The sequence below is a fragment of the Leuresthes tenuis genome, unplaced genomic scaffold (genome assembly GCF_036924035.1).
Source record: "Leuresthes tenuis unplaced genomic scaffold, fLeuTen1.0.hap1 SCAF_17, whole genome shotgun sequence".
Lineage (NCBI taxonomy): Eukaryota > Metazoa > Chordata > Actinopteri > Atheriniformes > Atherinopsidae > Leuresthes > Leuresthes tenuis.
The window spans coordinates 6,000,051-6,027,442 of record NW_027325371.1 but is presented as its reverse complement, the minus strand read 5'-3'; the positions used below and the strand labels follow the sequence as shown (position 1 = coordinate 6,027,442).

General features: G+C 40.3%; 3 protein-coding genes across 3 annotated transcripts; 1 reads left to right on the top strand and 2 right to left on the bottom strand.

Moving 5' to 3' along the window:
- Positions 1–721: 721 nt before the first annotated feature.
- Positions 722–4,530, top strand: mylpfa (myosin light chain, phosphorylatable, fast skeletal muscle a). Its single transcript, XM_072368573.1, has 7 exons — positions 722–833; positions 1,431–1,529; positions 2,744–2,819; positions 2,912–3,016; positions 3,157–3,235; positions 3,334–3,382; positions 3,706–4,530. Exons 1-7 carry the CDS (start codon positions 831–833, stop codon positions 3,805–3,807), a joined length of 513 nt encoding a protein of 170 aa, XP_072224674.1. The 5' UTR covers positions 722–830; the 3' UTR covers positions 3,808–4,530.
- A 368-nt stretch (positions 4,531–4,898) lies between these two features.
- tbc1d10b (TBC1 domain family, member 10b) lies at positions 4,899–14,839 on the bottom strand. The gene is made up of 10 exons (XM_072368129.1): positions 14,365–14,839; positions 12,317–13,327; positions 11,437–11,536; positions 11,213–11,320; positions 10,598–10,704; positions 9,984–10,098; positions 9,299–9,364; positions 9,029–9,218; positions 8,694–8,848; positions 4,899–8,535 (listed from the first exon to the last, which is right to left on the bottom strand). The coding sequence occupies exons 2-10, from the start codon at positions 13,306–13,308 to the stop codon at positions 7,609–7,611; spliced, it is 2,760 nt and encodes a 919-aa protein (XP_072224230.1). The 5' UTR covers positions 13,309–13,327; positions 14,365–14,839; the 3' UTR covers positions 4,899–7,608.
- A 1,622-nt stretch (positions 14,840–16,461) lies between these two features.
- On the bottom strand, positions 16,462–26,325 carry hsd3b7 (hydroxy-delta-5-steroid dehydrogenase, 3 beta- and steroid delta-isomerase). Its single transcript, XM_072368661.1, has 6 exons — positions 26,126–26,325; positions 24,104–24,259; positions 21,631–21,739; positions 19,677–19,776; positions 18,967–19,129; positions 16,462–17,806 (listed from the first exon to the last, which is right to left on the bottom strand). Exons 1-6 carry the CDS (start codon positions 26,313–26,315, stop codon positions 17,394–17,396), a joined length of 1,131 nt encoding a protein of 376 aa, XP_072224762.1. The 5' UTR covers positions 26,316–26,325; the 3' UTR covers positions 16,462–17,393.
- Positions 26,326–27,392: the final 1,067 nt, after the last annotated feature.

The following is a 27,392-nucleotide window of genomic DNA, read 5'->3' as shown; positions in this document are numbered from 1 at the left end:
TCATCAGGACAGAGTTAAGACTAAATAGAAAGTACATAGAAAAAACATTTCTTCGTTAAGGCCCTGCATGTATTTACATTATTGCCCCAAGAAAGACAGCACTTATACAGACTGAGAGATAAATAAGTCTGTGAGCGTTTATATTGAAAGATACTCTTTGTCCTTGTTTGTGATTTCCACAATTATCTAAACTCTCTGTGTGAAGGAACATTTTGAACAATCACACATGTTCACGCATGTCTGCATCACTTCAAGCTGGAAAAGCTCAAATGTGACATTTGCAACATTACAGTTTAAAAAAGGCAGCATAGCTGTGTGCACATGCAGGGAAAAAGCTGCATCAGTAGCTGCAGAGATAAAACATAACATCGTAATGGACATCACAAACCAAAAATAAAGTCGGAGACTGGTCCCAGAGCCTTTCTATAAGCAGATGGACAGAAGGAGGGTGGAGGGACAGTGTCCAGTGGTCCTACTAAGCATCTATGCCCTGAATGTCCTTATTAGTCCACGTGGGACTGCAAACCTGCAGTATGGTCCCCCAGCTATCAGGTTTACTTAATTCCAAGACTCCTGCATCTATTTTTGATCTCCTGTAAGGTGATACGCCATCCCGCCATTCTGTCTCCTTTACTTTTGCCATCAGTTCATCACTGACCATCCTCTCTCACACCCTCTCTCTTTTTTATCCCCATCCAAACTTGAAGCTGTGGCTAAAGATAGACAGGCCTGCAGAGAGGTATATAAGCCCCCCAGGATATACGTATAATGCGGGTTCACACAGTCTTGTCTTCCTTGATCATTCAAACCTCCACTCGTAGCTTCTCAAGATGGTGAGTACCAGAGTACCTGCACATCTGCACTCTGCTAATGGAAATATCAACAGGAGAATCAAACCAAACCTCTGGATTTACTCTTCCTTTTGTCTATCACAGCTTGAATTAGAGATTCCAGTAGATCAAACAATATGTTTTGGACATTTTTGTGGATATTTTTGAGATAACTGCAGTTCGTGGTGATGTTGATATCAGGTGCTTGGTAATGATCGGTTATCATTAATTGTAAATTCTAGTTTTATTCAGAAATCCAAAATTGTGGATGATTCTTATGATGAAATATTTAAGGATTTAAGGATTAAACCAACCTAAGGACCGGGACCTATAGAAAAGTACATAAGACTGTTCGGCAGTATAAGAAATCAATGTATTGATTATTCTGCTTTGCTAAATTAATCATTTGTGTCACAGCTTGAATATATATATATATATATATATATATAGAGAGAGAGACTGTTTACTTGAGAAAATAAATTTTAGGTGGATAAATGCAAAGTAATACTGCTTTATATCAAGGAATCTCATTTAGCATAGCTGTCAATTAGCATTCCAAATTAATTCTAAGATTTTACCAATGTGTTTATTCTCATTCAGTCACCAAAGAAGGCAAAGAGGAGGGCAGCAGCAGGAGATGGTGGCTCCTCCAATGTGTTCTCCATGTTTGAGCAGAGCCAGATTCAGGAGTACAAAGAGGTGAGGTTTGTTGTAAAATGCAGTGACACCATCCCAACAGGAGCCTGCTTTTTCTTTGCATCATTCATGTTGGAATCAGGCGAAGCCCGGGGAAGCTCAATGCTTGCGTGTTAATATGGGCTAATTGTCCGGAACCAATTCTGACTGGGATTGAAATCAGAGTTTGCTTTGTAGCTCTCAGATCTATTTTCACATCAGTCAGGGGGGAGATGGAGGCATGCACAAGAACAGCATGCCTCCATCTCTCCCCTGACAATTCAATAAGTGTGAGAATGTTATTAGGTGGAACACTGAAATTTTGACGCCATTTGAAGCTCTCCAAATTTTGCTCACCTTTGAACCTCCCACTCAGCTGTCACTCTGACATCTCTTCAAAGCTCTTTGCAGAACAACCGGAGCTCTGCATTTTAATGCATATAGAACTTGTTACATACATTTGGACTTCATACAAATGCAAACAGCATTAGGTTCGTGTAACTGCCATGTGTGGAGTTCATTAAGGTCAAGGAGATGGGATTGTACAAGGGGAAGGTTGTCAAGAGATTGTATGATGATGGTGTCTGGACTTTTAGTGTTGCCAAGGGATATGTGCCCAAAATGGAGGAAAGATTCCTGCAGCGATAAGTGATACAGGCTTCTTCAGTGCCACTTGGGAAAGTATGACATGGTGATTAGGATGATCTTAGCACTTTGCACAGATGGAAAGATACCAGCCAGAGGGATGTATTTGTAGCTATCAGTGCAATGGAAGCTTGTGACAGAGTATGTGTGAGACAAGGTAAGAAATAGGAAGACAAGATGAGAGTGTGGGAAGAGGAAAGGTCAGTGACTAAGTCCAAGAGGTTATCTTAAGTTTCACAGCAGTATCACAGAGCAGATCAGACAGCTGTTCCCTGATGCCACTTTCCCAAATTAACATGTAAGAAAAGACCATGAGGCACATTAAGCAACCCCACCAGCCCCTCCTGCCCAGCTTAAGGCCACCCGGGCTGGGTCTGACTTTTTGGGTGCAGCCTTTTTCTTGCACAATATCCATTAACAACATTTGCACATAACTGTGACAAAGATACTTTCCAGCTGCCACTTAAATGAGCAAACTGTTGACAGTGGAGTTTGAAAAAGTGTGGAGCTCGTTCTCCCCCCTGGCCGTCAACACGTGTTAAATCTGTCCCAAGTGTTTTCTTCCAGCAATAAACCAAGTCTCTGCTTCCCAGGCCTTCACAATCATTGACCAGAACAGAGATGGCATCATCAGCAAAGATGACCTGAGAGACGTGCTGGCCTCAATGGGTGAGTCCCGATCGAACAAATCTACTTCAGGAAAGCATGTGTTGTTATATTTTATGGCCTCTTATCCTAACTCAAATTTTTGCACTGCCCAGGCCAACTGAACGTGAAGAATGAGGAGCTGGAGGCCATGATCAAGGAGGCCAGCGGCCCCATCAACTTCACCGTCTTCCTCACCATGTTTGGAGAGAAGCTGAAGGGTGAGCACAGCAGTTTTCTCATACAGATGGCGTATTTGTATTATAATCTATGTACAACATTTCATGAAGGCAATTTTGAGATTGTAAAAATAATGAAAAATAGTACTTTGGTATCAAACTCTTCCTCTCTTGTCTGCCAGGTGCTGACCCCGAGGACGTTATTCTTGCCGCCTTCAAAGTCCTGGACCCTGAGGCTACTGGGTCCATCAAGACGGAATTGTGAGGACTTTTTAAAATTATTTTACCATCCACCATGTATGTCTAAAGAAGACGGATGGATTATTGACTCCCAAACTCTTTTGCTTTGCCTATTTCAGCCTCCAGGAGCTCCTGACCACTCAGTGCGACAGGTTCACCCCAGAAGAGGTAAAATCCCCAAACTGTTCATCTTGTATGCTACACAAAGTGATCTTGAGGTAAAAGAAAAGGGAAAAACAACTACAAATAAAGAACGGAATACAAGCAGAGTTGCTCTTCAAACCTGTCCAGATCCAAAAAGGGTCACATCCTCGTTGTTTACAGTGACGATCATCCATTTGTTTTGGGGATTAGTCTTCCTTTAGCTACTTAGAGGTAATTTTCTGTTATGACATGAGGAACTTTCTTTGTCAGTAAACAACACAACTAATGTCTAAAGAAAATGGTGTCTTTGATTTTCTGTTTGATCATCCTGGTTTCCTCTCTCACAGATTAAGAACATGTGGGCCGCCTTCCCTCCAGATGTGGCTGGCAACGTAGACTACAAAAACATCTGCTACGTCATCACACACGGAGAGGAGAAAGAGGAGTAAAGAAAAAGCGAGAAGACAAGAAAGACAGTTATCCCTTTGCTTTCTGCCTTCCCCCACATTTTCTTTCCTCCTCCTCTTCCCTCTCTCCTTCTGTGTAAACCCATGTGCTCAGCCACTCACGTTCAAACCAAAGACTTGTCACCATGACATGTGAGATGGTTGATGTCTATGGGATGTCTATGTTTGCTTATGGGGAATAGGGATGATTTTCAATAAAAAAAGATCCTATAACAGCATTTCAAACCTAAAGCTTTACTCAAATGACCTCATTTTCCTTCTTCTTCACCTGTCTCTGCCCTATCACTTCAGCCTCTGAAGTGTTTGTGTGAATGAAACACGTCCCATCCGCCTCCCTCAGTATCTGAGAGGGAAACAGGTTTATTCGGAGGGCCTCACCAAACACAAGGACCTCATTCCAGATTTTGAAGATGTCCTCTTGGGTAGAAACAGTGAGATGTTGGAGCGTACCCACACAGGAAAAAAGCTGCATCCTTAAAGTGATGACAGCTTTCTTTCCTTGAAACATGAAGAGTCTGAAGGAGAGGAGAGAAAGGGACGAAAGAAAACATTCAAGTCTTCGATTTCTTTCCCTTCACTCCTTCTAAGTAAATCCCCTTTTTTCCATAAGCTGTGTCAAATCCAGCAACTAAACTCTTCCTCACCTTTCCTCTGTGATGAATAAAAGGGACAAAATGTGAATAAAATCACCTTGCTTTTGTACAATGGTGTGTCTGTTCAGTGGCTCTGTGGGGTTTGAGGAAGTCAACAGTGAAAAAACCTTTACTGACATCTGGTGGAACATTTTGCACACTTCAGCCTGAAAGTACAAACAATAACTGCTACGATCATATCACATCGTGTCTAATACACCAATAGTGTAGTCCTCCTGCTTAAATGTAACCGAGGCCTATCTAAATCAAGCCACAAATTGAAAATATGCCCAAATATATGATGAGAAATCTTACGATCAAGTCACATAAGCAAAAACAAAACCTAAAGACTGAATTCTTTATCATGACTGTTAAACCATTAGAGCAGTCATGTGCAAACAGATCATCATCCCCTTCAAAGAAGACAGAAACACACCATGATGATTTAATATATTATGGTTTATTACTCATCACAAATGTCATTATTGTCATTACTTATAAATACAAGTTGTTGATCTGAAGGAATGAATTAATTTAGCTATGATTTCATTTCACTTTCGCCAGAGAGAATGACATGTAAACTTAAAGACACAAAAGACATGACGGCATGGCAAGAACAACAGCTAACACACTTTTTTAAGTACTTGCATCAGTGGAGTTTTTCCCAATGAAGTTTAATAAAGAACAACTTCAGCATTAATGTGGAAATGCACAAAGGACAAGAGGACAGAAATGGATCTTCTTAATTCGTCCTCAATATTGCAGAGCAAAGTGCTGAATCTACAGCGAGCGTCAGTTTCACTTGATCGTCACGTCTCTGGCTGTAATGGCAAAGATAACTGACGCTATCATCCCGATGTGAGATGTGAGGAGGTATTGCTCTTAAAAAAAATAAATCAGTCCACATGCCTGAAAGTGTGCTGAAAACAAACAAACAAACAAACAAAAAAAAAACACCAACTGAAGCACAAAATTAGATTTTCCATGGGACCGCTCTGATTAAGTCAGTGCTGCTGTCACCACACACACCAACAGTCATGATGGAAGAAGGTTTGCATAGATGCGTTGGGTTACCCATGCGAAAACAACCCGAATCTGTGCCGACAATGGTGTGAAAACAGAGGATTAAATGAGACATTTACACATCTAAATGACATCCAGGAAAAGACCTGAAACAAGTGGAGAAACAGTGAATATGGAGGATATGTTGGCTACAATTACGTGAAAGTCCTGCTAATTATTAACTACGAAAACAGTACAGTTAAAGAGCATCAATGTTTTGTTTTTTTGATGGTTTTTACACTAACTACCCAACACTATTCACTGTATACTGATGGGGTTCAGTGCCATTTAATGTATGCATAAATATGTTACAGTACAGAACACTGAGTGTAAATAGATTAGGAAGTTAGTTCTTAAGTCATTATGAATGTTATAACACAAACTGGTGAGACAAACATACTGAAGATCTTCAGTTAAAGAGCTGTACAAAGCTCATAAATCACCTCTTAGTATATCATACAGTACAAAGACTTTTTCTTCCCATATATTCTGGCTGGATCGACCGTCTCAAAGTTTGTTCTATCGGAGGCCCATTTTTTCCACTCAAGTCTGCTTAATACTGCACTTCCATAAACCGAGACTCGTCAACCAAACTGATCGAACTAACGGTGACAGTAAAATTAAATAATAGCAAAGACATGCATCAAGTTTGTTGTGTAAAAGCAGAGGACTTGACGTGCAAAGGAAAAAAAAAAAAAAAAAGATCCTCCTGCAACTACATTGTGTAACCTGCCATTATTCCAGTCCACCAGGTATCGCTTTCTCATTTAGAAAAATAGTAAGAATGAAAATAATAATTCATAATATACTATATTTGATTAAATTAACCACTTTTTACATAAATACACTGTCGCCCACGGGTCAAAGATCAGAGGTTAATGCTACATTGGCACACCCGGCACCTCTCATCAAGTGGCTTCCTATAGATCCTCAAAGTAGAGATTTCAAACTACCAAGACTCAATTCCTTTGTCAACTTCAGTGGTGCTTTGTGACAGAAAATCACAAGTGCAAATCAAATCCTTCATTCAATTAAGATGCTTGAAATCACATTCTAATGGATAATGAACAGAAGTTCTTACCCATTCTGAAATTTGGCTAAATAAAACGCATAAACCATTTGATCTAATCAACGGTACTTTTACAGAAGGACATTTGGTCTGCGTGACGCTCTTTCACACAAGCAGTTCATTAACAACGCTGCTAATCTAAGATAACTTAAAATAAAAACTACACATGCTCCCCTTTTGTTAGTTTTTCCAGACTAAAAGTGTCTGGTTGTACTTCTCCCTCTTTTCATTTGCTGTCCATCAGATCTACTCCAATGACAGAACGAAAGTAGTTTCTATGGGACGAACCATAGAAAGGATTAAATGGTGGTTTGACGTTAGATATAAAATAAAAAATAACAGCATAGGGAGACCGTACACAGAACAACACATTTCACTATACTACTAAGGCACACACTCACTAACAACATTTAACAAGACAATAAATACAACCTGAACATGACTCGCATTTCTGTCTTCAGTGCCTGCATTTGAGATGACTTCATTTATTTTTATTATTTTTTTTACCCAGATACTCATATTACCTGCCAACAAGTAAGCCGTGACAGGATAGATGGAGTGTTAACTGGATCCTATGTACTGTAGCTACACTTTTAATTTACATAATCTATGGCACTATTTCTGAAAATATTCAGTCCAACACTCCCCAGCTCTGGTGTTTCTCTAACAACTGAAAAATTAAAAAAAACTAAACTAAAACAGATAATGACTGTAAAATCCTGAAGAGATATTCAGATTCACAGCCTGCGCTCCAGTTGAAAAAAGGATAATTGTCCCACGTCAATAAAACTCAGTGAAAAAGAAAGCATTAAGCAAAAGGCCAAATGCCCCTCGAGGTGCTATTAAAACCATGATCCAGTCTTCTCCATCACAGTCCTTGAGCTTGTTTAAGTCTTAGAAGTCACACAGGAAGTCATCTTTTATATTAATTCCTCTTTCTGTTTCTGGAGGTCTTTTGTTCCTCTGACCTCTTTTCTGTTTCGCCTCCCTTTTCATTATCCCGGAATGACAGGGTGAAAACTAGGCCGAATCTCTCGCCGCTGTCGCTCCATTTTTGTCCTCCACCTCTCCTCCCCCTTTGTCTTTTTTCTTCCCTCCTTTCTTCTTCTCTTTTTCTAGCCTCTCTTTCTCTTTCTTCTGCCTCTCCTTTTCAGCTTTTTCCTTTTCCTTCTTTTCTTTTAGTTTTTTCTTCTCATCTTCTTTCTCCTTCCTCTTGTCCTCTTTGCTTTTCTTCTTCTTCTTTCCTTCTTCCTCTCCAGCTGCAGCATCAGCTGGTGGTGTTGCTTTTCTTTGTGGGTCCGGACATGGCAGCAGAGGGGCATTGTTTGCAGTAGGAGAGGGGATAGTTTGAGTAACTTGCTCTGAGACAATCTTAGGGGATGGGGACAGAGTGTTAGGTGGGGGTGTGCTTTGCATGGGAGCAGAAGAAGCAGGCTGGATCTGTACTGATGAGCCCTCTGCAGCTTGAGCCCCTCCACGGGATGAGCCAGTTTCACCCCCGACTAAGGGACTTTGGGCACGGGATACCGGTGGTTTCTGACCTGCCCCTGGGGGTATAGGTGGTTTATGGCTGGGGCCTCGGCTTGGGCTTGATGACAATACAGATGAAGAGTGAGCTGGTGTGGCCTCCATTCCTGACGGCCCTGAGAAGGAGCCTGTCTTAGTTTGGGAACGGAAAGGAACCTTAGACTTTCGGAAGCCAGGGAGTGAGAGGAGGCTGGAGGAAGCCCTGAGGGGACCTGGAGGTGGGACTGGGCTTCCAAGGAATGAGAAGCTACCACCAGAACTGATGGAGGCAGCGCGGCGTTTGAACTCATAGATGGCTCTGGTACCATGGAGCCGCCGTCCTGGCTGGTGTGTCAGCTCCCCTCTTGACTCCCTCCATTTCCTCACCTGAATGCTGCACTCCCTTTCAATGAGAGCCTCAGTCACTGGAAGCACAATGACCTGGACATCACCACATCAGACAGCGACGAGTCAGGGAGAGGAAGTGAAGAGCATTAGACTGGGCATGACATGACAAAATGACTCACTACTCGTGTGTCTGAGTAAGAAACAGAAGCAAGATCAGTTCATGAACACGGCTCGGAGACAAAAAGACTCACCTCCTGTACCAATATGTCTTCTCGGATAGTGTCAGGTGAGATGTTTCTTAGACGCTCCATGGTCTCATACATGCCCTGCAGTTCCCGCAGTTTATCCACAGAGCCAAGCATCTGTTTCAGTAACACCAAGCCCACACGAAACACTATCTTTACACCTACAACCAGAGAATTCAATTAGGTTTCTGACAAAGCACAGAAAAACAAAACTTAACTGAATAAAAAAAGATCAGAGAAATGACGCAGTTATCACAATCCTGATACAAGAAAAAGTCCCATTTACATTAAATTCACCACCAGTCAGAGCTGGTTGTGAGCTGTGAAGATATGAGTTATACCTTCACAGAAAAACATGTCCCATACACGCAGGACACAGGACCACGGTAATGTGCGTGAGAAGATACACATGAACCACTCAGTCATGTAGAGAATCGGATCAATCTTGAACTTCTTAAGATGGCGGTATGCCATTGGACACGTACGCCGCAACAGAGAGAAGAATATCTCGCCATCCAGCTGGATCGCTTCCTAAAAAAAAAAGAGATTTTACAGGCCAATAAAGGTGATAAATTGACAGAAAAGGACGGAGAGGGTGTTGTTTCACTCACCAGCCCTGCACTGTAGTAGCCAGGAAGATATTTCTCACATATCTGGACGAGGCACCAAAAGGCTTGCTGTAAAACAAAACCAATTTAGAAGGTTAACACACCACACATGCTGCTCAAATGTTACTAATGTTACATAGCGTCCTAAACCATCTACATTCCTATTTTTATTTTAGGCTTTAAATTGTATCTGCATATTATTTATGAATTCGATCACCCTGCAGCTCCTTTTTGCAACTGTGATGTGCAACTTTGAAGCAAGTCTACATGCACCACGAGACACTATTTTCCGTGGTCTAAGAAATAAGGGTTACAGCACAAAGCTTTCAAATTCATACCAGCATACAGCACTACCTATTTATTTATGGAACTGAGCTAACTAGTTTCAGGTGGTCAGAGCATAGATTTGGCAACTCTGTGTGGTCACCTACCCACGCTGTTCCCAAGCAATAGTATGGGTGTATATCTTAATCTCTTTTGTGGCGTGTCGTATGACTTTTCTAAATGCATCCATTTTTTTCCCATGGTTTTGTCCTTCCAAGTGTTGCTTCTGCTCTGTTTCACACTTTAAAAGTGCTATAGTAAACAGTCTTGGGGATGCAGGCTCTTAACGAATCAGGGCTTTTCAGTGATCATTGCAATACCATAATCATTTTATTTCCTATATAATGCCACTGAAACATGTTACCTCAGCAGGCATATGCATGAGCAGCACTGCAGCCACTGGAGCCTGGGCCTGGCAGTAGCCCTCATCAGGCCGGTAGATGGTGTAGGCCTTAAGGATTCGGTACAAGTCTTGTTGTCTGTGGGAACAAGCATGAAAATTACTGAGTAGCCAAAAAGTTGAACCCCAGAATTAAAACTCCCATGTTCTAATCCAGATGATTCTATGTATCAAAGTGCATTTGTTTTCGTCTCTTATGGGATTCCTTAGCTGCATCAGTATCTGATATTGTTGCCTTTTCTTTAAATTCAGATTCAAAATATTGTCTAATAGTGATAATCTGAAAATAGTTCATTGTGTTCAGGTGCAGCGTATTCAACAGATTAAACTTGTGGATTTCTTGAAATGAAGGACACAGCAATACGAATGCAGATTTGACTATTTTTGGACAGCAAGAAAAAAAGAAGAAGAAAATCACAAGATAAATATACGAGTGAGTTATGAATAGATCTGGGAGCCATTTATATAACTGGATTGTCTGCCCAGGTTTTAACACTGCGTTGGAAACCCTGAGGTTTTACTTGTTCACCAATCACGCATGTTTACTATGGTGCAAAATAAAGTGCAGGTGACTTTACCCGTGACCACCACGAGCAGCAAACATCTCATGAAAGGGGAACTGCCGGTGGAGATCCTTCTCTATAATGTCCAGCCATTTAGCCTCACCTGGCTCTCTTTCCAGCTCCTGTGGTGAACAATGTGGAAAGAAACAATTTGTCTAATAAATTTTTGATTCCATAAATTAGCCATTAAAGTAGGCTACACTACAAATCCCTCTATAAAAATTAAACTTCAAAATCCAAGCGATTCATTTAAATAAAGTGGAAGAGAACTCCTTCTGCATATGAAAGGAACATGGGTAGTAATCTCTTAGGTCGCAGGCCAAGCCAAGGCCAGACCCCCACCTTGGATAAAGAGGTAGAGCCCGAGCAGGCAGGATTACTGGTCAAGATAAGAAGCTTACAGCTTGCTTGATCCGTGCCAGCACCCCTTTAGCACCCCTGTAGCTGAAATTGCCCAACTCAGCTACTCTTTACAGTGGTCCCCACCTCAGTTACTCAGTCAAAACACCATGATTCATTCACTGACTTTACCATTCTCAAGAACTACAATCGATCGTTTGAAGCATTATAAACAAATGAATCAATAAGAAAACTATGAAAATCGAGTTTAAAAAAAAGAGGACACGTTACATCAAATTTCCCAGGGTTAGCATTTAGAAGGTCTTGGCTGTTGGACAGTAACTGCCAGGCTTTGGACCTGAGAGACGATGGAATCCCCTTCCTACAGCGCAGCTTCACCTGTAATGCACAGACACACTGAGCATTAGCTGACACGTCAAATATAACACTTCCATTCAATCACAGATCTCATTTTTAGCCACACATAAATCCAACAGAAATGTGGTTGCGCATACCTTCTGGAAACGATGTTTTACCCACTTATCCCAGTGGCAGAACATATCAAGCCATTTCATCTCCCTCTGCCGAGCAACTTCAACTCGAACTTCCTTTTCGCTGGAATTGTGAACAATATAAAATTACTCAATAACTGACAGAACTGGAAAGTTGATTTTTCCACCTCTCATAATCCTAAATATTGCATGTCTCGTATTCCACAGACACAAAGGCATTACACCACTTTTTTACCGTCATTTGCACATTACAACGCTGTTAAATCATTAACAGCGACCAGAACGCACTTCCACAGCTGATGGAACATCAATAAGATCTTAATTATTTATCAGTCGAAGTGCAATTAGCCTGTCAGAAAAACAGAAGCAAATCTGACCAAGAGTGAGGAAGAGAGCTGATGGGTGTGAGGGGGTGATGCCACAGACACAGAGTCAGTACATACTGACTCACAAAAGCGCTCTCAGCATTATCTGAGTCAGACCAAGGGGAGATAAAGGACAGACAGTTATGTTTAGTGCAGCAGAGAAGAAAAAGAATACAGGAAAAAGAGGTTGAGACTGAAAACTGAAAGGTCAGATAGAGCAGAGTGGCTAATCGAAAGGAACACAGTTAAGCTAGATGTACATTTGTCCATTAAAGCCTTTTCTGTTGCCCTAATAGTGTTTCATATTGGGAAAAAAAGAGACCTCTAGATAAAGCATGACGGTAAAAATGAGATGGCTTTTTACCTCCCTCACAAAATCACATTTATTAGGTGTTTAAAAATATCTTAAACCAAGCTATTCAACATCATAAAAATGAGCAAACACCATAAGCATTTTGTTCAGTAACCGGGAGTGTGAGTGATAAGTCTGATAAGTGATATGTCCTACCATGACCTACCCTGTTTCACTGAACTGGTTTCCACCCAGGAAGCCATATTTATCAGTGCGTCTGACAGTCAGGCCATTGATCTCTGAGTCTGAACCCAGAGAGCTCCCATCCTCTCCCAATCCAGACAAGGACTCCAACGTTCCTGACATCAGGCTGGCTGATTCTAGATAGCTGAGGTTGTCGAGGGCTGGCCGCTGGTTGGGGTTTGGTAGTGGGATGACTGGTTCGTGGATCAGTGGAACAGTGGGGCTGGGGTGTCCGCTTCTGGTGGGGGAAGTGGGTAGGTCTCCCTTCCTGGCTTCACTGGAAGAGTCATGCATTGGGGACAGAGGAGGAGGCTCACTTTGAGGATTTTGTGCTTCTTGGAGTGGCTGAAGTTTCTCCTCATCAGCTGTTGATGCTGCAGAAGGAGCAGGTGTGGTATTAGAATCTTCACTCATTTGGGGTTGACCCACTGTAAGTGGCCCATCATCCATGGCAGGTTCTGGGTTATAGGTAACGTGCACATTGGGGTACAGATTAGGACTGGGATTTTGATCAGGAGAGGGTGATGCCTGAAGCACATTTCTCTGAAATGAAGGCTCACTTTCCAGTTTTAAAGTCTCAGTTTCAGTATTTACGAGCTCTGCAGCTGGGTTACTGGTCACTGTCTCCAGCTTATTAACATGAGCTCCAGTTTCTGTATCATTCCCCACTGGTTCCTCTCTTTGTGGAGCAGCCTCGTGTACCAATGTTGGAAGGGAGGTCTCAGCAGGGAGTGTTGTGGGATTCGTAGTTATGTGGGGAGTCAAAGGTGAACCCCCTGAGAGTGCTGGGGGAGTGCTTCTGGTCAAAGTTCCATCAGTATAAAGGGAAGACTTGGGTACAGGCATCTCCTTAACAGACTCGGAAGCAGGTTTGTTGGAAGCAGGGAGCACTGATGAAGACGGAGCGATGGATGGAGTTGCATGAGGATCACCAAGTGCAGGTGGTGATGGGGATAAGGTGGAGATCTCAGCCATGGTTCCACTCTGATCTCTCCTTCATGAATAAAAAGAAAACAAAAGTGAGATATCTTTATCCACAGTCAGGGTGCTTATTCAGTCCAAACTATAATAATGAAAGAACACCTTCAACGCTTTACACAATCTTTTAAATAATGAAGAGTCAGAGGAGATATCCTCTAATACAAAGGGTAAATATACAATGTTCCTTCATAAGCCATTACTTTCAGTGACTTTAAAGAGCAATTTTTCACACAGAATATGGGTGGAAAGCGTATGATAACCAAGAGCTCTATTAAGAATAAGCACAGTCTTTAAAATCATAGCAAATTCCTGGACACTGCTGACATATACAACTTGGAAGAGGATTCATAATACAGTTATAATGGATCCACTTCAAGTAAAGTGTGATTCTGTCTTAGTTTGAACTGAACTGAGTATTACTTTATTAATACTTGAATGGAGACAGCATACATTTCTGAAAAAATTAAATTAGTGACAGCAACAGATGCCTCAAGCTATATTTCCTCTTTTGCTACATAAGTATTTCTCCGTTAAATGGTAATAACATGTTTGTATAATTTAGGAAGTTATTAATGGATAATACATTCAAGACAATAGCGAAGGTGACGCCAAAAAAATCCAAGAGGCTATCATAAATGTAATATTCAATTTCCCACAGTTTCACAAAAGCTGTGAGCAGAGTTTCAAATACGTCGCTCACAGAGATTTAATAACCGTTTTATCATGGACCATGGCATATGCATTCAGATGTAACACTGTCAACAAAGCGCCTGGACCCCTAGTGTTAGCCAGTATTTTGCTGATATAGCAGGTCCCTAACTGTGATGGTTGTCCCACACAGACATCGGTTACGAATAGCACCACTCTCTTTGTTGTCATCCTCACTAGAGGCCGATGCAACTCAACTTCCCGATTCAGGGGCAACGGTATACTAATAGCTCACAGTTAACACCCTCATTGCCTACCGAGGCCCTGGCCGAGCAGCGTCCACGGCCTTGTCCTGCCAAGTGCCCCGATCAACAGCAACTTCATCTCCGCTTTGTAACTCACCTACGACCGGCGTGTCACAGCGATCCGTCCGCCTGGATAGCCAGGGGGTTCCTGTAGGCACGTCCCCCCGCCACAGCTTCGGTTCCGTAATCTCCGTTTGATGAAAACACGAAGGAGCCAGACCAGTGTAGGCGCCGTTGAACAGTGACAGCAACTGTAAGAGCAAACGTCCTGCAACCTGCAAGCTAGCTAGCTAAGTTACAAGCTAGCTAAGTTGGCTAATTTTAGCCTACTGTTACCATTAGCATTAGCGTTGTTAGTGTTCTGTTTCTATTAGCCTTGCTAGTTAGCAGAAGGTCTCGGTTTCCTCGGTTAGATATGCGAACTTACTGCAGCCAGTCTTATCAAATGTAAGCAACCCTCTTAGTAATACTTTACATGACGAACCAAAAGAACATTGTGTGATTAATTTATCCAAGCATAGCGGGAGGGTTGCATCCAAGACGAACAGCTTGCATTTCCTACTGACAGCTACGTGCGTGTTCTCGTCAATGTCGTCGGGCACGCACACGTACAGGAGCCTCCCTTCCACAAAGCAGAAATTGCTATTGTACTTCCTTCATCTCAGTTACTTTTCAACAGTATTTTCTTTAGGTTTTGGCTTAATTTTATCTCAGTCACGGAAAGTATTTATCCGCGAAACTCTGTTTATGTTTGAAGTTACCTAAAAAAACATTCAAAGATATTTTTAAGTAAAGCAATGAATGGAAGGTTCATCATATATTTCTTAATAAAAGAAAAAAATCTTCTGACGGTTCAATCTTTCACATCAAAACAGCAAGAAGTCAAATAACTTTGTTGGTGTTATTTCAAACCACTAGATGGCAACGTCGTCCATAATACTGACAAGCTTTTCATTTCTCCATGGAGATTCAGGGTTGTGATAAACCAAAACACACTCAGACTCATATGTCTGGTTTATGTTGCCCTTGGGCACTCTCCATTGACACAATGTGTACCCTGACACCTTACCCTAACCTATACCCTAAAACCAAGCCTTAACCCTAAAGAATGCACTTGTACAGATCAAATTTCTGTCACAGGAAGACCCCAAGAGTTAGTGTGCAATTCGATTTTTGTCCCAATCGTGTTGGGAAAAAAAATACACGTGCAGTCACAAAGAGTGATGTTTCCATGACTACAGGAAACACTTCCTTGACTTTTACCCATTCTCTGGAGACATGCACCAATCCAAACCTTCACTAGTTTACTAGGTGCCTTACCATTACCGGAGCCTACATTAATCTAACCTTAAAACTGGTCCTCACCTTGAACCTTTCTAATATTCATTATGGGGACTTGATTTTCCTCCCCATAAGGACAGCTCATCCTCATAAAATGATTTTGTAAGATACTAGGGTCCACTATCAGTACTACTCAGTCATACACCAACAAACTCATACTGAGGCATGCTTCCTGTCAGATATATGAAAATAGACACATGTCCATGAAAATATGCACTATTCATCAAGATTATTCTGTAGGACTACGACAACAAAGATTGAAATAATTATCGGAATATCGAGGGGATGAAAAAAAAAACGTAAATTGTATGTAGGGATTATGAGTAATTTCTCTTCCCTTGGACATGTCATTGTTGTGGTGTGGCTTTATTACTGTGTAAACCACTAAGGGTTACATTTGTGTTTGAAATGTGCTGTATAAATAAAGTTAAGTTTGATTGTTATGAAAACCCTTGGAATAAAATGGGAGACATCCAAACACAGTGTGACATCATACTATTTAACAGAGAAAGTTAAATTTCATAAGACAAGGAAACTCCATTCAGCTGGCTCTGACAAGTTTCTACAAGAACACAGAGAGGCTCAACCCTTTGTACCGCTGGAAAACAAAGGGTTTCCATAGTAACTCTTATCGAGAAAAAAAAAAAAACAAGTGGAAATGTTAAGTTAGCAGCAGAAAGTGAAACGACTATTTGTTGTGTTTCTAGGTGGTACAAACTTTAATTATGACATTCACTGTGTTCCATAACATATGCGCTGCAACTGACATCAGTCATGGTAATATAAATATTGGAATGTGGCCCCTCCCTGTTATGTAAAACATGTGCAAAGAAACAACAAGAAAAGCTATGAATGATATATTAAATAGACTTTATTTAGAATTACAAAAAGTAAATTAACAAAATAAACACATTTCCCATAAGTAATGGAAAAAAGAAAACGTTTATATCCATATTATATATTAAACAATGTGAAAGCTTGTAAATCATCTTTACTTTTGTCACAATTTACATAACTTATTCGCGCTGATGTGAGAGTTGATATGTAAATACTGGCATAACATGCTGGCGGATGTGCTAGCAAAAAAACTGAACTAAAAATAAGTTTATTGCATATTATTTTTAAATATTACACCTTCTTTAACTGTGCTATGTGCAACTCCACTCGTATATTGTATTACATCAACAATACAAATGCAGTAAAAGTGTTTCTGGACAAACTTCTGACTTTTGTGTATAGCACCAAACAGCTTTAGAATGAAGCTTATTAAAAATTAAATAGCATATTTATTGTGTAATGCTTTTAAAACCAACTATTAAAAACATCTTTTCACAACTCAGCTTCTAGATTTTATATAGCTTTTCCCCTTCCTTTCACAACACACATTTCATGTCCTTTCTCTTTTGAAACTGATGTTTGGAAAAGTTCTTGGAAGCCGAAGAGAGCTGAGCACACATCTACCATCTTAATATATTAAGAAAAAAGTGCTGAGTTGTTTTGTGAATATTCTTCAGTTTGTGGTACAAGATATACTTTTGGAGAGATTTCAAGCAAAAGTGACTTGGATATTGTGTCATATTCCATGAGAAACCACAGTAATAACTTGTTTCATCACACATTTGATTTGAGTCTGCATGGATGTTTATACCATTTTAATACTATTGCTTTCTTGTAAAGACTACTTGCCTCCACTGATCAGCAGACCACTCCTTCCCACATTAGTATCTGGGATCCTGCTTGTCTACATAGCAGCATCTGTTGTGTGTTGTGGTGGTTGAGTTTACATCAAGAATCTTTTATTTTCTCTGAAGGAAATGTGTTGATCCATTTCTGTGTACGGGCCAGACATTGATTCCAGTCATAGAGGGGGCGATACTGGAAATATCTCTCAGCTTTGTCTGTGCGCACTGTGAACGTGGTACTGGCCACAGCTAAAGTATAACGATTCAGCAAAGGAGTGTAGTTGCACAGTGGACTCAGTAACCAACGGAGGAGGTCATTAAACATGGCCAAGAACCAGAGCACCACAGCAGGCATGCGGGCCCTTCTGAAGTTGAATGCAGAAAGCAATGTTACATTGAAATCCTCGTAACTTTTGTAGGGTGAGTCATCGTAGCAGAAGAAAGCTTCACCTCCGACTTTCTGGGGATTTTCCTTGAGGCCTCTGGCAGCGAGCACATGCATCCAAGCCACATTGCCTAGCAACACAAAGAAGTGGGTGAATATTAGCAAGATTTTTCCGTTTTATTATTAAGTTCAAATAGGACAAAAAGTATTAATTTTAAGAAATGTGTTACTCATCATTGAAAAATCATGAACTGGTTGGTATTTCTCAAATTTAGGGGTTTACATGACTGATAGATGAACATGAACCAGACATTTGCACGACTGAAAACATTATGAGGTAAAAGAAACATGTCAACACAAGGTTTAGTTACATGTTGAGTACCTTTTTCAAATATTGTCCAATTGCATAAAAAAATGTGTATCCAATAACAATTTTTATAACCACAAGCTGCTGAATATGAATATAAGAAATAAGTATTTGAAAATGAGAGTTACTGCATTAAGTTCCGGTGTTTAGACGTTGTGCTAAAGAACTATAATGCCAAAGTGATGTGCGGTGTCACTTCACAACTCTGACCGTGCTGAACTGACATCATGGAAGTTCAGCTGACATGAATACCGCACTGACTGACAAAATATCTACAGTGTCTCATAATAATGGTACCCAAAGGTCATCAAGTCTCGAGCCAACTTGTACAATTCCACATACAACTGATGTGTAATGTAACATCCGGTCTGGCTGTTGGAAATGAATTAAAATCCTTTATTATATTATGATGTAAGATTGTTATCCATTTGTTAACAGGCAACAGCTTATGCCATGAATAAACATAAAGCAAAAACAATATGTTGAGGCTGACTGAAAATGTCATCGTCACTTTAGGAGAGTATTTCCTTTATACATATGTCCAAGTGCTGTTGTTACAACAACAAAGCATGCGATATGCATCTAATCTGCATTTCTTAAAGGTACAGTACATTTGCTATGAAATCCCTAACCTGCCACTCTTTAAGAGTCAGCAGAAGAGCATCATGTTTTTTTTTTCAATCATACTCTGAAGTGCAACAATGAACAATATCGGGTGCAGAAATGTTCAAACTTTTCTCTGTAAGACAAAGGAAATGCAAATGAATGTGCTTCTGCTTTTAGTTCAAGGCAGAATTTTAATTATTGTGCTTGACTTTAAGATGGTTCCCCATTTGCAGTTAACTCTATTGCTTTTCCTTTGAGATAAAAGTGGAACGGAGGTTGTATTATTAGGCCACAGATTCCTCAGAACAGTAGTTTTACCTGCATAGACTCGCCCATGTTCAATGTGGTCTGGGATGCCCCCAATAACCAAGCCTCCCCTTTGAGCAGCCATTTTGTAGAAGTCCTTAATCAGCTCATGTCCCTCGCCGTAGATCCCTGTCGGTCTCAGTGAGCAGGTGTATAAACACTTCCCACCCTTCACCTGGACAAGAAACAAAATCAACAATGACCGTGTTAGAACATTAAGGGGTGTGAGGACACCAAAAAACAAAGTGGTCAAAGGGAACAACAGAAAACAACCGACAGCAAGGCCGATGGTCTGAATTTCTGTGGCAAAGTTGAACAAGAAACAACACCACAAAAATGTTTTTCCAGGCGGGAGTCAAACCAGCACTTAACAGCTCAAATAAATCAAAACTATCATATTGTTGCCCAGTCTTCAGGCTTCAAGAAACAAATATTCTGTGTCGTATGCACAATAATGAGAAACAGGAGAAATGTTTTCTCTTCTCCTTCTGTGGCTTTAGTTCTTTCAGTTTTAACATGATGTAAACAGGTTTTATTAGCTTTCTCACCGTGTCTGTATAATGTACTCTACTGTTCAAATGTGCTATTCAAACACTCCTGACTTGGAATTCAAAATGTGAATACTCTATAAGACCATAAAGTTGCAGAATGTGCACAACAAAACAAAGAAGAAAGACAATTCCTTCTTTATTGTGAGATGAATATTGTGGAATGAGTTGTACCTTGGTGCCATTAGCTTCAAGCACAATCTTCTCTGCCTTTGCTTTACTGTTGGGATAGGCCATCGTGTGATTCACTTTGTAAGGTGTGTCTTCATCACCCCTGTAGAAAAACAAAATAAACTTTCAGAGAAGCACTCAGGACAGAGCCAGCATTTTCTTTTTAGCTTGCATTTGTATGAGCAGAGTGTGTTTAATAGAGCCATTCGATGAACAGCTGTTGTGATCATAAAAGGATAAAGAAGGAGAAACAGAATCAAACTTATCACCTCAGTTCTGTCTTTCTTGGAATACTTGTGTGTTTTCCTTGTTCTTGATCAGAACAAAACACTTTAACAACATCAGGCTGTGGCTCATTCCTACAGAATGCTATAATGTTATGGCATCAGACAGAAATGCAAAAATTGCTATGAGGTGCAGCTGTAGCAAACACAATCACGTACAAAATCTGGAACAACACTGGTGATTCCTGCTGGCAGATGTGCTGGAGCCTTGTCACTACAAGTTCTCAGTAGTTCATAGAGGGATTACATCAGTTTTTTAAAATATATCTGTCGCAGTCAACGAACCACAGTGTTCAGTGGGAAATTAAACAAGTCAGCCTTTTCAAATCAGCTATTAGAAATAAAAACAGAAGTCACTTTATTGGATTATAGCAAGCCACAGGACTGCAGCCTGATTTTCACATGTCGAAAAAAAAAAGAAAATGGAAATCAATGTTTGCACTGAAGTAGGGGAGTGAGCACTCAGAGGGAACCAAGATCATTTCTTATCAGCATCGAGAGCAGACTCTAGATCTGCAACAAAGTGCACACGTGTACTTTGGATTTCATTCTTATTTTTCATTTCAAATGTTCAGATTCTTATCCTTCAAAGTTTAAAAGAGACCAGAGGGTCTGACATCAAAGAGACCTGTGTTTACAGATCAAGCTAATCTTTTCAAGGCGTTACTTTCCAAAGCATCCTTACGTATCCTTCTCTGCCTCAAACTTAGCTCTGAGGTATATGCCAACAGACAAATATGATTTATGTTTTGTATTATTATGCTGTCATATTAGTGATATTAGTAAAATCCATATTTACATTCACTGGGCGTGACTCCTCCATAACATACATAACTTTAATCTCTAACATCAAATGTGTTCAAATAAAAGCAAAGCCTTGGATGAACTTCTACCCAAATAGTAAATAGTCTGGCAATGCAGTTATTCCAAACTAAACAACATGAGAATGTGAAATATTAACCTGGGTCATGAGTCATTTCTGCAATTATCTTTGCAAATTCCTGTCCTTTTCAGTGCCTGGTTTTTGTGCATCCTTGCATCAAAAGACTCCTCTATTAATCATTCTGAGAGGAAGTCAATATAAAAAATAAAAATAAAAAAAACACTTCATCTGTGGACTGCTGATGCCACAGTTGCTGTCATAAACAAGATTCAAGATGTCACATTGAGTGTTACGCAACAGTAAAAGGACAGAAACATAATTGCTTTTTAATGATCTCATGACAGTTATTAAAACTTGTTTTACCTTCAAGCGACAAACATGTCATGGCTGCAACAACATTACACAACGTGTCTGTCACACCACAGTCTCATGCAACACATTACCCAGGGAACAAGTCGCTTTAGTGTTCTGGAAAACTAAAACTCGATACTCGTGGCTTTTCATTCCAGATTTTATCAAACAAAGATAGTTCAAAATCCCATTGAAAGTCTGAGGGTACAGGAGACTGTATTTATGCAGACTGTGTGTGATCATGACTCCACCCAAACATATCTTTCCTCTACAGGCCTCATGTTTTCCACGATGGTGCATTCAAGAGAAGAATGAAAAAAAGGACTGCTCTCACTGGAAATAAACCAAGGGAGGCAAAGAGAGTCTAAATTGCTAACTTGTGTGCTCTATCAGCTCATCAAAGTAGAAGTGTACAGATTATTATCATTTTTAGATTTACCTTTTAAAGTGGTCTCCATTGATGTTCGGACCAATTACCTCCATGCTGCTGGTATAGACCAGGCACTCAACCCCACATTCCACACAGGCGTTGATCACATTCTCAGTTCCTGAGAGCAGAGAGACAAACAAGGGTCAGTAGTTAATATAACTGTGCTCGGTTTGGATAGATCTGAATTCATTTTTGTTAGGACACAAGATTTTCCTCCAATCCCACATGTGTTTTACAGTTGGAATTCTTCTGGCTTCAGGTTACAGTGACCCGAAACTGCAAGTTTACAGTTATATATCAGTCTGATTCAAGAGTAGAAGATTTAAATACATACACTGTAACACGGTGAAAAGGATGGTAGATTTAGGATTACTATCGAGTCCAAGAGGAAGGAACAAACACGTAATTAACTTAAAGGGGGCCTTGCATTCATGTGTTCTGATTTGTTGACAGGAAACTTTTTCTCTGCTCCACAAAAGTCTGGCCTCTATTAGCAACAGTTGACTTACACTGCAAAAAATAAATAGTTATTTTCACACCCTAAGTCTTTCCCATTTGATTTATTAGGCCTGTTTTTTTACATTAAGCTTTAAGTTAAAGAGTCATAAGAGGGACATAGTTCACAGGCAGTACAGTTATATTTGGTCTACTTTGGCATGAACTGAAGTTTTGTGTGTCCTGGAATCCAATACAAGAAGGCTAATTCACTTTTTAATGCATTTTGGCCAAAATATTTTTTAAAAATTGACATACTAGATTATGTCACAGTGATGGCTGTAAGGAAATAGTCATACTAAATCTATTAGCAAGAGTGAGATATTGCCTCCAGGACTGAAGAGGGGAGACATCACAGCTATTTGAGCCCTTGACACCAGAACAGAAGGAAATATGATCAAATTCTTAAAATATTTGTCATTCTTTCAGCAGAACTGAAGCATTAAGTACAGCACTTCAGAATCAAATATTTCCTTGCTTCTTCACCTAGATGGAAAAATAAATTTAACCCTTTTTTTTGTTTGTTTGTTTTTTTTTTTAATGGCAAACAGATCACTCTTGTGGTATTTTTGAGGTCTTGTCAGGAACTGAGTCAGCTTCCAGATGACAAAAGCAACTTTTGTGTGCTGAATGACTGAAGACTATTGATTACCAACCAAAGCAAAAACAATTCAGTTCAACCCAAAAGTAAAAATGTGTTCAGTTGCAATGTGACTCTCTATCTGAATTTAGATCAGACCAGATTCACATAAATCTAAAAATCTGACCGGCTATTGTCAATAGATTAGTCACTTGTGCTTCAAGGCCAGAGACATTTTATGAAAAGAGACAATTAGCTGCAGTATTTCCTGAACACATGTTTGCATAGATAAGACTTCAAGTAATACTATGTATTGTCTGTTTATATCCAAAGCTGGACACAGCTTATTCCTCTGTGCCACAGAGCTCCATTGTTGTCAAACGCCATTCAAACACCCACCCTTCACAATGCTGAGCATTGGTCTTTAGTTTATTTTTTACTCCAAAACACATTGACCAAACTGCTGCTGTTAACTCTGTCAGAGCAGAGATATCTTAAAACATCGATGGTTGCATCAGCATAAACTTGTGGGGTGTTAATATGTCAGGAATAAGGTGGTTAAGGTGAGAACTTGCAACAAAACGACCACATCACGGTGATAGAAAAGCTCATCTATCCTCTGATTACATGGATTTACCCTGCACAAACACTACCTGCACACTAAATATGGTCTTTTTTTTCTACTTTTATACTCACTGATCATTTCTGAGGCTGAAATTTCATTTAATTGTTTATGCTGTTTAGTTGAAAAAAATACATGTAATTTGCATGTGACACAAACATTGAGTCATTAATATGACAGTCAGAAATGCACATAATCACACTCACACATGCCATCTCTGTGTCTGTCTGATGAAGTCAGCAAGATCTAAGAACTGTACATGTTTAAACATGCTTTAATCGGCACTATCAGGTTCCTATGAGAAGAGGAAAACACTTCTATAAGGAGACTTCTGACTCCCACCCAAGCTACCTTGAGCTTTTAACAGTAAAATGAGAGAATTCAGAGGTTCTCTGATTGGAGACATCATGTACAGCATTACGTGACACTTGGACTCTCGAGAGTTTCAACATCAACAGCAGTTAGAACCGCAAAGAAAATTAATCAGTGAAATATCAGACTAGATCAACCAAAAATGAATGAATTACACAACCTTTGAACACAATGTCACAATTATCTTACGTTTAAGTGACGTGACATCGTGTCTTTGTCATCATGGGTACCATTTTTTAAACTGAAAAGGAAGGATTGGCCTGGGAAGCCAACCAATTGTGTGCCAAGTCTGTATTTCCTCTGTATTTGTGGATTCTCAAGAAAAATTCATAAACCTTTTCTACCCCTTGATGTTTCCGGTTTACCCCTATTCCTTGTAATCATTCCAAATGACCCCTTCCTTGAAGTCACACCTGTTACGTTGACAGAGTAGATGAGTTTTTCCGGGACTTTGTGCCAAACATCCACCAAGCTGGCCGTGTGGATGACAACATCTACCCCACGGGTGGCCTCCAACACACTGCTGTAGTCTGTGATGTCGCCTTGAGTGATAGTCACCTTTATCCGCTCTGCACGAAAAACAGGAAGACACGTTAAAAAAAAGAATGCCGTCTGTGATGAAAGATAAGTGTGAGTGTGACACGAAAGAAAACTATCTTAAATCTGTTTATAGTAGATTACAAAACATCCAAGTGATTAACTGGACAAAAATGCCTTGGTTTTATAACAACTGTATCATGGTGGCATGCAACCTGGACGATATTTCCTAATCCAGACAAGTAGAATGTTGTACACTGCCATAATATAGCCTGCTCAGTAAATCAAAAACCAAACAAATTAAAGTGCATTAACATGTCACCCCAGGAGTTTTTCTGGGGTGCCTGCTCCAAAATGACATGCCCCAAATTAATTGTGAGTGTTTCTCTGCAATTACAACCTCTGTGTAACAAAATAAAGCGAACACCTGTGAGACTTTGCCACAGCTGGATCAAACTGGTTGGTCCCCTCCCGCACCCACTACCGGGGGCTCCAGGGTTAAAGAGGTTGTGCAAAACATTATCCCGTTCAATGAATTGCATCATTGTCAAAAATGCGTTCAAACAAAAACCTTTTGTTGAGACAATGCATAATAACCTCTGTCGAAATGATGCATTTCAATAATCTAATGGTGTATGTAGCCATTCCACACAATTCACCCGCTCACTAGAACTGCCGTGGAGCAATAATATTCAGTCCTGTTATCATTTTGAAGGTCTTGAACCCTTGGTTTATCTTTGCTCTCATACCATGTCCTTGAAATGCTGATAGAGTGCTGCAGCAGACACAGAGCGGGACGAGGAATGGACTTTTGAACATCGCCTCAGATAGTCTGATGCAATTCTGACTAAAAATGTTTACATCCTCTCATTTAACATTAAACCCGTTTCAAGTCATTCAAACTGACAAGGGATGAAGCCAAGCTCAGTTAATCATTTGTTTCTTTGTGCTGTGAGGCTTTAACTAGGCGTCTGTGAGAGAGAGCTATCCTGTTTCTATTGGTCAATCTGTATGGAGCCCTTAAAAAACTGAGGAAGCACACAGCATTCCTCTCACAATAACTGATAAAAACTCAATAACTCTTTTTCCATCATGGGACAGACATATAATTTGGGGGTTAACAGCTTAAAGTAATTTACAGCATTTTATGTTGCAAACTACATACCCCCGACCAGAAACAAAAACCACAGACTAGCTCATACTTGATTTAATTGCTATGTTTTACCAGGAAGTAATGCCTTATCGTGACAGATACAGAGCCACCACCGGTTTTCACTATAGGTTCCACAGAAGAGGCAGTGGACCTTTCATGAATCACACAGAAGTTATGACACCTTTAGCCTGGTATAGGAAAATAAGGGGCGTTGACCATCCTGGATTCAGAATATTTGTCCAGCCTGCAGGTTGACCCTTTGACCACAAACCATGTGATGGAAATCAATGTCATTTTTGTTCCCTTTTGGTGAGGCAGAGTAGAGCTGTACTGTAAGTTATGACTCTCAAAGTTACCCCTTTGATGTTCAACTCAAATATTAAGAGGTTAAGATCCAATAAACTCATCTATATTCATTAGGATTTTAGGATCAAGTACAAAAATCCATGTGACAACTACACATTTTTACCAGAAGGGTCATAAGTATCATAAGTGAAATGCACATGAAATTAAAGATTGCACTCATCACTTGATTGTTAGGAATCTTTTACTGCTCTTCCATAAAGGTGATAAGTGATCGTTTTCATTGGCAATGCGGTTCTTCTCATTCAGAAATACGCAGTGCGTGTTATTTACAGAAGAAATATGCCATCCCCACATAAAACTTATGATCGCATTTCAGGATTGTAAACACGCACAGCGTAACACAATACAGTTGACTAAAGAACATCTGATCAGCTCTTACCTGTGCTGAGTCCCTTTAAACTCGAATCTATGTGTTTGTCAAACACTCGGATCTCCACCAGGTTGTCCTCCTTCTCCAACAAAAGCGTCAACAGATGCTTACCGAGAAATCCGCAACCCCCGGTGATCAAATAAACGCGCTCTCGATTGTTTGCAGACATGTTGAGACTCCAGTGCAGTGACAGCTGCATCCGCTGTTTTTATTCACAGACGACTGCACGGTGGAGTTTAAACATCTCAGATGCGCGCGCAACCAGGAGGGGGCGGTCCTTTTTTTTTTTATTTACATCTGGGATAAGAAGGCATGCGACACAGTGAGTCATGTACTCATTGAGCAATGTTAAATAACATTGTCACTATGTTGGAAAAAAAAAAACAAGCAAAGGAAAGAATCTCGGTAAAACGATTTTCCACAAGTCGATATTTCACCGGGATCATTTTTGCAGCCTTCCATGATCGAGTTACTAAGTCAACAAGAGTTTCTAAGCAACGCCAGCGTTAACTGCCATCTATTACTGTTGTGAAAAGACAGGAAACAAGGAGATTTAGTGTGACAAAACTGCTACAAAAAAAGGGGGGGGGGGGGGGGGGTGAACGTGGAAATAAAAATGAGACGTGTTTTAAGTGTTGTAACGTTCAGACGGACGTGCTGAAAGGATGGACCGAAAGGAGATCAGCGAACAGAACTGGTTACCGTCAGCCGTAACCATGCTAAAAAAAATAGAAACCGTAAATAAAGAAGAGCTGTCTGAGTCAGTGCGTCCTATACAGTGCGGTATTCCTGCTCCACAACCACACCCTCACACACCCACATCAGCCCTAAATGCATTCACCATAACCCACAGACAACTACAGAACATTCTCAACACATTCATAACTGAACATAGATGCAGGAACGCAACAGTATTTAGCATTTAATTGCATCTTATTCTTCACCGGTTTCCCTTTTGCGCACGCACGCGCACGCGCACGCACACACACACACACACACACACACACACACACACACACACACACACACACACACACACACACACACACACACACACACACACACACACACACACACACTGTGTGAGGTCCCGAAACCTTACGTCAAACCTGTTCTTTAACCTGCTCTCTCTAACTTCAGTTTTCCCCAGGATGAGTCCTCAGTTCCTCTACGCATAAATTCATGCTTCCTGGGATTCCAGGAAGGAATTTGGAAGCATTAAAAACAGGACACACCAGAGAGTTACAACATTTAAAGTGTGGAACAGTAGCTGTAT